The 8625-nt window shown below is 50.5% G+C and overlaps 2 protein-coding genes across 4 annotated transcripts; both read left to right on the top strand.

The window, feature by feature from the left end:
• The first annotated feature begins 39 nt into the window (after positions 1-39).
• dact1 (dishevelled-binding antagonist of beta-catenin 1) lies at positions 40-3517 on the top strand. The gene is made up of 4 exons (XM_077564957.1): positions 40-347; positions 1259-1409; positions 1487-1594; positions 2229-3517. The coding sequence occupies exons 1-4, from the start codon at positions 57-59 to the stop codon at positions 3152-3154; spliced, it is 1476 nt and encodes a 491-aa protein (XP_077421083.1). The 5' UTR covers positions 40-56; the 3' UTR covers positions 3155-3517.
• Positions 3518-4059: 542 nt separating this feature from the next.
• lgals3b (lectin, galactoside binding soluble 3b) lies at positions 4060-8208 on the top strand. 3 transcript variants are annotated; one of them, XM_077564962.1, is made up of 8 exons: positions 4060-4159; positions 4651-4696; positions 5862-5901; positions 6059-6158; positions 6239-6822; positions 6907-6995; positions 7613-7781; positions 7994-8208. In XM_077564962.1, the coding sequence occupies exons 3-8, from the start codon at positions 5896-5898 to the stop codon at positions 8141-8143; spliced, it is 1098 nt and encodes a 365-aa protein (XP_077421088.1). In that variant the 5' UTR covers positions 4060-4159; positions 4651-4696; positions 5862-5895; the 3' UTR covers positions 8144-8208. The 3 variants fall into 3 exon arrangements, with proteins under 3 accessions (XP_077421088.1, XP_077421089.1, XP_077421090.1); XM_077564963.1 differs by having other exon boundaries at positions 4090-4159; positions 4509-4696; XM_077564964.1 differs by lacking the exon at positions 4060-4159 and adding an exon at positions 4440-4508.
• Positions 8209-8625: the final 417 nt, after the last annotated feature.

Below are 8625 nucleotides of genomic sequence, written 5' to 3'. Positions count from 1 at the left end.
TAATGGCTGGAGTGCCGCAACTTTAATGTGAAGGGTTGAACAGGAAGCGCTCGCTCATGTGGACGCGAGATGCAGGGGGCGCGGTCGGCCGAGCCAGACTCGCCGCCGGTCACTCGTTCGAGGTCGGTCAGGACAGACGGCAGTTTGACGTCATGCGGGACGCCGCCGCCGCCGCCGCCGCCGCCGCGTCCCCGAGGGAGCGTCTGCTGGCCGCCGAGTCTCGCCTGGACGAGCTGCGGCAGCTGCGGCACCGGCAGGAGGTCGTGGTCCGTGCGGCGCTGCGGGAGGAGCCGATGGGTTCGTTGCGGAGGCGTGACGAGAACGTCCAGCTCCTCAGGAAGAAGCTGGTAGGTGACGTCACCAATCCACTCAACACGTCACTGGTGGTGGGCACCAGTCCCGGGCATCGGGCACCGGGCATCGGGCACCGAGCACCGGGCACCGGGGCGGGGCGGGCCACTCATGTGCCCTGACATTAGCAGTCCCGGGTCTACCTCGCTAGAAAACGAGCGGACGGACGGATGTTTGTTTCTATTTTTCCTTCCACGTCAGCGTTTAGACGCTGCAAGGAGACCGAGGTCATGTGACTACTTCGCTGGTGTTGCTCACGTGAGTTTGGATCCGCGGCGCATAGCGCAAATGTTTTCCATCCCGGGAAGGGCGGGAGTGCGCGGTCGCATCATACACACAATAGACAATTCAATCAATGTGCTTCAGATAATGGATAGATAGTGAGTCGTGACACTTATTTTATTCATTCATTTGTTAGCGCAAACCGCTCTTCCCCCTCCGCTAGGCAAAAACACGTGATTAGTGGCTAGTTGATGTCACTATTCAGGTTACCTTCCAATTATTTCGATTTTTTTAAGCGAATTGACTGAAAATGCGCAAAACGGACATGCGACTTATGGCCGTTTCCGTCTGTTCTTCTTTTGGGAACATTGCGAATAGACTCCGCAGCTGTAGGTGGTGCTATACACCATAGAGATGTGATCCACCAGTCATTTCAAAGAAGAAGAAGACCAGGAAGCGACTGCGCCGTCCGAAGACCACAAGTTCAGAGCTCTTTTTGAGGGTCAAGACTTGGTTTTAAGGTTTAGCTTTGAATTGGGTTATGGTTGAGGTTAGGGTAAGGAATAGGGGTAGGCAATCATTTTGGATGGTTGGGGTTAGGGGGAGGGGCTAGGAAATGCACGGTCAATGAGATGGCCTCACAAAGATAGTAAAACAAACCTGTGCGTGCGTGCGTGCGTGTCAGAGGTGTCTGCGGACGAGGGACGCCGGACTGGTGAGTCAGCTCCACGAGTTGGACCGTCAGATCAGCGAGCTGCGATTGGACAGTGAGGCGTCACGTGACCCGAAGGAGACGTCACATGACCAGCAAGAAGCAGACAGCCGGGCCAGTTCAGGTAGAAGCGTCGCACGCGTGAAGACGACGCGTGTCGTGCGGCGCCGACAGGTGATGCTGACGACTTGCACCTGTCAGGTTTCTACGAGCTGAGCGACGCCGCGTCGTTGTCCAACTCGTCCAACTCCATCTTCAGCGAGTGTTTCTGTTGGACGGCCGACCCGGATGCATTTCGCCCATCCAATGGTAAGCTGGTGTGAGCTTGACTCCGCCCCTCTTCCTGGACGTTTCGCGTACATTTTGTGACGTGCTCCCGTGTGGCAAAAGTCAACCATCCCAAACAGGTCAGCGCTTGTCACTTGCGTTTTGCCACCCGGAAGTATCTCGCAGCAGATTTTTTATTTTAGAGGTGTCAGTCGATTACATTTTTTCATTTATTTTTATTTATTCCAAAGACATGCAGGTTAATTGGACACTCCAAATTGTCCGTAGGTGTGATTGTGAGTGGGGATGTTTGCTCGTCTGTGTGTGCCCCGCGATTGGCTGGCAACCCGTTCGGGGTGTGCCCCGCCCACTGCCCGAAGCCAGCTGGGATAGGCTCCAGCACCCCCGCGACCCGAGTGAGAACAAGCGGTTAAGAAAATGGATGGATGGATAATAATTATAAAGAAATTATTATTTTTTATAATAATTATAAATAAATAGTTATTTTTTATAATAATCATAAATAAATAATAAATAATGATGTCTTTATAAATTAATTATTTTTTATAATTCTTATAAATAAATACGAATTAATTATAATTCATAATTAATTAATTCGACAAAACACGTTTGAACGTGCGCACCTGAACATTCTGTGATGTCGCAATATTTGCAGACGCGGCCGGTGGCTGTTCCACGTGTGACTCTCCTGCGACCTTCTCACCGTCCAAACCCGGCGCCAACGTTTCGGTGTCAAAAGTCAGCGAGGTGGGCCCGGCAACCGACAAGCAGTCCCGAGTCTCCCGACAGGCGGCCGCGATAAGTGAGGAATCCGCCACACCCGCCGTGCGAGCGAGGCACTTGGACAACTACATCTACCGTCTGCTTCTGCGCCGAGCTCCGCCCACTCGCGCCGGCTGTCCCAAAACTTATGTGGGCAGAAGCTACGAAGGCACCCGGCGAAATCCTTTGCCTACAACACCGAGCGTACGCCACATTGAGGGCTTTGAGGTCCCTCGCCCAAATACAAAAATGGATGCCGGCCACGAGCAAACTCCGGAAGCAGCCGCCCTTACAAGGTCCCGATCCCCGAACGAGGACAAGGCGGAACCGCGACGGCAACCGAGTCGCCGCAAGCACAACGCGCCAAAGATCTGCCAATCCAACAGGGGCGGAGTCAAGTCCCGATTGCGCGGGCTGGAAGACGTGTCAACCTGCAAGAGAGTCAAAAGACCACCCCTAGTATCCAGCCAAGATGTCCATCGCCATGGAAACCACCGCCACATCACCAAGACCAAGCGGGTCCGCCGCCGCCCGACACGAGAGGCCCCCGGCAGGGATGCGTTCGGGTGCCGGAGGAAAAGCGCCCACCCTGCCGATCGGATAACAGGAAGCGACTCTGAATATTCTGCCGAGTGCTCGTCCGATCGCTCCGCCGGCTTTGGGGGAGAGCGCCGGTCCAGCGGGGACGAGGCCGCCGCCAAGAGGACTCAAGGAGCTGGTCCCGGCGTGACCTTGGTCAAGATCAAAGCCTCTCGCCATCTGAAGAAGAAGATCCTGCGCTTCCGCTCGGGTTCGCTCCGACTCATGACCACCGTGTAAACGCCGTTGCCCAGATGCCTTTTCATGGGCGGAGTCAGACGTAGCCAATTGGATTGGCTCGACAAGTGCTTGTGAAGCACCGCCCCCTCCACTTCCAAACAGCTGAACGTATCCAATGTTTGCGCTTTTGTTTACAACACTTGATGTGACATGTTAGCTTGTTAGCTTAGCACAGGCACACATGACTGTTACTTGCATCGGTTGATGCTTTTTGGGGTCTGCAATGTGCCTGAACAAAATTGAAATAGAAATAGTGACAAGTTTGTTCCTGTTAGCATAGCTTCGTTAGCACAGTTAGCGTCAAGAAGTGGAGACTGACTGCGTATATTCCGCCAAATAAAAACAGAATGTTGTTCTCGTAAATGTGGGCTGGTCAGTTTTCAATGTCACGATTGACACGTTACCACGGCAACCAGCAACATCTTTTGTGGACGTTTTTAGCATGAATCAAGTTCAAACACATTTGATGACAAATAAATTAATTAATTTGTAATTGATTAAAATAATGTAACCTGTAAATGGTGCTTGAGCTTTAATGCAGTCCTTCTCAAGTAAGGCGGGGGTGCCCCCCCGGGTGCCCCCCCCCCCTCCCCAATGGGTCGAGGTCCAATGCCAAGGTTGACATTTTTTTGTTTGCCACACTAAAATAAAGTGTTGATGCATAATCCACTGCAGTAGGTGGCAGTGTTCGCTCTCATTGTTGGCGAATGTGCTGATTTTGAGATTTTTTGTGAGGTATAACATTTATAGTCGTGGTGGAGGGCAGGGTACAAAATATTTTCTTTTTCCTTGGGTAAAAGAGAAAAAAAGAGAGAGAAGCACTGAATGTGAAAAGCCTTAACAGGAAGTACTTGAGAGAAGCACTAGAATGTTTGCGTTTTGATTGCATCATGTGATGCGACACGTTAGCATATTAGCTTAGCACACGGCCACGACTGTCACTCAATGCGTGGCTGCTTTTTGGGTGGGTCTGGAATGCGCCGGAGCAAAACAGCTGCCTTCGAGGTACTGACAGTTTCAAATGATTATTTTTCATTAAAAATGGATATATATTTCATTCTTTAAAAAAAGAAATGAAAAGAGACAGAAATAAGTCAAACTTCATGAAATCATGAAGATTGTCTTCTTTTGGTGACGAGTGACTCACGGTTACCGTGACAACCAGCTCATAACAGTATTCTTTGGTTGACATTGTCGTCATTTATCAGTCAATCCTTTCTAACATTTTACACAAACAATATCAACACTGTCTGCAGCTCTGCTTACCTTTGAGCTTGGACCGATCATCTGTCAATCAAAGTGTTCTCACTGTTGTCAACGAGTGTGAAAACTTCCACCCCATGTCGACATGCAGGTGACACACACGCGTTGGCGTGGTCGTGTGTGAACGCTGTTGTCTATTTGCATGTGTTGGACGGGCGTGTCTCGCCTTTGTTGTCATGGCAACAGACCATGGCAAGAATTCATCTGAGGGTGTGGCCTATATTTGCAAACAGGGCGAGGCTCTCACGCGCACACGAACTCGGCGGCTACGCACCACAGGTAAGGTGAACTTTTTCACTTTTGCCGATTATGTGCTTTAAATGAGTAGAGATGTGATGAATTATTTGCCGTAACGGCGGGAAAAAAAGATGACAGGAAATTGAAAGTTCAACTTTTCCCCCCCTTCGTTTTTGGAGTTGTGTCAAAGGACGTTTCATTAGTGACATCTTCCAGTTACTTCCTGCATTGCGCCGACGGCTGTTCCTAATATTTTGCCTAAAAGGTGGTGGAAATATTTGGAGCTACTGTCACTCGTAAACATAATAATGAACAGAATGATGTCTCAGACGGTGTACCTAATCAAATGTCTGTCGGACGTGTGTCAGCGTGAGATGACACTCATTATATAGAAAATTCACAGCCGCTCGTATTGTTTTGAAAAACTTAGTGAGGGCAGAAAAGGAACTTTGAAGCGATCGAATTGTTTGGAAAAAGTGATTCGGAAAACGAATCGCTCTTTTGGTACGTTCGAAACTTCTCTCCACAGCGACATCTGGTGGCCAACTGTCAAATGTCACATTCAAATAAGAGAGCAGTGTTGCTAAAATAGTAATTATTGTCTGTCTGTCATCACCGGATTTAATTGTAATGGACGCCATAAGAGAGAGAAATCATATCATGGGAGGGGAAAAAATGCATAATGTTTGCAGGATTAATAAATCAACAGCTAATGAGGCAAAGACAAGAGAAATAAGTATATCATTTAGGTGGGATATATTTTACATTTAATAGGCATTTTCATATAATTTAATGGTAGGATTTTATATCCAATTTTAGAAAAGGACGCTGGAATGGAACAGTCACGTGACATCGTTTTGAATCACACGCTACACGTACCGCGAAACTTTTGCCGTCACAACAAACTATTAGGAATAAGTGTAAACAATGAGGTGGTGTACCTAATCAAGTGACCATGAGAGGTGTGTGTGTGTGTGTGTGTTAGTAAGATGGCATCCAATATGTTTACGATTGACTGCTGTTCCTAATATTTTGACCAGCTACAGGACAAAATATTTGGAAGAGCTGTCAACATGAGTTGCGATCCAAGTGTTGTACCTAATGAAGTGACCGTGAGAGGAGTGTATGCGCGCGCGTGTGTGAGACAGAGAGGAGATGACGACACATTTTTGTAAGCCGTTCAAACCAGTTTGTATTCTTCTTCAAGTTGGCGCTCGTCTGCTCCACCACAGAAGAAGAAGATGAATGTAAGTGTCGTCTTTTCTTCCTAGTTCACAGGAATGTGCGCGCGCGCGCGCGTGTTCACGTAGAACATTCCAAAGGATGAACCACGCCCTCTTTCTTTGCGAGGTGTTGCTTTCACGGACACTTTTTGACTTTTTGTTGTCGTTGTTTGTCTGTCAGCTCGCTGACGCTCTTGATGATGTCTCCGCCTCCGGGGCTGGCAGCCAATCAGCAGCAAGCGGGGCGTGGCCGCAACAGCCCAACCAGCCTCAGTGGCCTGGTAAGTTCAAAGCCGGCTTTAACGAGAGGGATTGGACTCTTGTGATCAGGCTTTTAGAATCTGTTTCACGCTGACGCCAGGTGCGCCCACCAACCCCGCTGGTCAGTGGCCCGCAGCTGGCGGCGGAGGTCCCGCACCCAGTCAGTGGCCCACAGCTGGCGGCGGAGGTCCCGCACCCGGTCAGTGGCCCGGACAGCAGCCCGTAGCTGGCGGCGGAGGTCCCGCACCCGGTCAGTGGCCCGGACAGCAGCCCGTAGCTGGCGGCGGAGGTCCCGCACCCGGTCAGTGGCCTGGACAGCAGCCCGTAGCTGGCGGCGGAGGTCCCGCACCCGGTCAGTGGCCCGGACAGCAGCCCGTAGCTGGCGGCGGAGGTCCCGCACCCAGTCAGTGGCCCGGACAGCAGCCCGTAGCTGGCGGCGGAGGTCCCGCACCCGGTCAATGGCCCGGACAGCAGCCCGCAGCTGGCGGCGGAGGTCCCGCACCCGGTCAGTGGCCAGATAAGAAGCCCGTAGCTGGCGGCGGAGGTCCCGCACCCGGTCAATGGCCCGGACAGCAGCCCGCAGCTGGCGGTGGAAGTCAGTGGCCAAGCCCGGCCCCCTCAAAAGGCACTGGGGGCTGGCCCACTCCATCGCCCGGAACGGCGGCGAACACTTCGGGTTCTCTGGTACCTCCGCGCACGTTGACGTGAATATGGCGAGAAGGATGTGAACGTGTGACCGGAACAAGCGATTGATGTTTTGTATTACAGCCGGTCCCGTACAAAGAAAAGATTCCCAAAGGACTGAGAACTGGAAGCGTTATTCACATCAAAGGAAACATCAAACCCGGTGCCGCCAAGTGAGTATGACGAGAAAGACGGATGATGGCGTCTTAGCGTGGATGACAGTGGGTGGGCTCTGAGGGGCGTCACGCAAAAGGCCAAAAGCAGACGCAAATGCACTCGCTCATCGGATTGGGCGTGTTGCTGCAGGCTGTACATCAGGGGTGTCAAACTCCGGTCCTGGCGGTTTCCCTCTTCCAACACAAGCTGATTCTAATGGGAACCGCTATGCTACCGGTTCTGTCATTGTTGTCCAAAGTCCAAACAGATGTTTTCAAATGTTAAAAGATTATCAGTCTTCTTTCATGACGGATCGATCAGTCAACGATGACTGTCGATGTTCTGAAATCGCAGGTTTTGGAAAATGGCTCCAAATGATGACTTGAGTATTAAAATAGTTGTTGATTCATTTGACAATCCATTACTTTGGACATGAAACAAACACGATAAGGGAGATAATAATGATAACAATGATGAGAACGATTAGGACAACGATTAATATGATCATGACGATCATAACGAAGGAAGATATGATGACGGATGCTCGCGATGATCAAAGTGACGACAACGTTGAAAACAAAACGAGTGACGGCGACGCACGGAAGCGCTAACGTGGGCGTGTGCTGCGTTCAAGGGTGACGGTGGATTTGTCCACCGATCGCGATCTGGTCTTCCACTTGAACCCTCGCTTCAACGAGAACGGAAAAAAGGTGATCGTCAGGAACAGCAAAATCAACGGCAGGTGGGGCACCGAGGAGCGGAACCAGCCGCACTTCCCCTTCGCGCTTGGACGGCCCTTCGAGGTGAGTTGCGTCGTCGTCGTCGTCATCATCATCATCATCATCATCATCATCATCATCATCATACTGACAACAACCTGCATGTTGCTTGTTGCATGATTTTATCAACGTGTGTACACGTGTGTTATCGTGTGTTTGTCATGCTTGTGTTTATGCGCGCACGTCTTTGTCAATGCGTGAATTTGTGTTTGTCGGCGCGTGTGCGTGCGTTTCAGTTGAAGATCGTGTGCACAGCGAGCGCGTTTGAGGTGTTTGCTGACGGTTCGCGCCTCTTTGACTTCAAGCACCGCGGCGCGAACCCGAGCCAGATCCGAAGCTTGGACATCTACAACGACGTGTCGCTCTCGCACGTCAGCATCCAGTGACACTCACGACCTTTGAACTCAGGGCATCTCCTCGACTCTGAAAAAATAAAGTCAATTTGGACCCACTGGCGCTTCTTGGTCAGTTTATTGCTTGTCAAGAAAAAGGCAAAGAGGAACAGAGGTAGAAAGGTAAGAATGAAGTCAAGGAAATGTACATTTTGAAGGAAACAAGTTTCCTTTCATCAAATGCTCAAAACAACAACAACAAAGCACACAATGTCACTTCCTCGCCCTAACGCAATGCTAATAGCAGTTGTTGTTTTTAAAGGGAGCGCCATCTAGTGGTGACGTCAACACGCTACGTTTGAAGCGCATCAGGCGCGCCAAGAAAGCCGTCATGCATTCGCGAAGTTCTTTTCTTTCGGGCATCAGTAGCAGAAAGATGGCGGCCAAACATGTTAACCTCCTGTAGGGCACGGCGCAACCTATGTCATATAATTAGCCATCATGGGGAAATGAAGGGGGGGAAGTACGTTGGTGTG

The sequence above is a fragment of the Vanacampus margaritifer genome, chromosome 1 (genome assembly GCF_051991255.1).
Source record: "Vanacampus margaritifer isolate UIUO_Vmar chromosome 1, RoL_Vmar_1.0, whole genome shotgun sequence".
In the NCBI taxonomy this organism is placed as follows: Eukaryota; Metazoa; Chordata; class Actinopteri; order Syngnathiformes; family Syngnathidae; genus Vanacampus; species Vanacampus margaritifer.
Note: the sequence above shows the minus strand (reverse complement) of the source record. Positions and strands in the feature narration are given on the sequence as shown.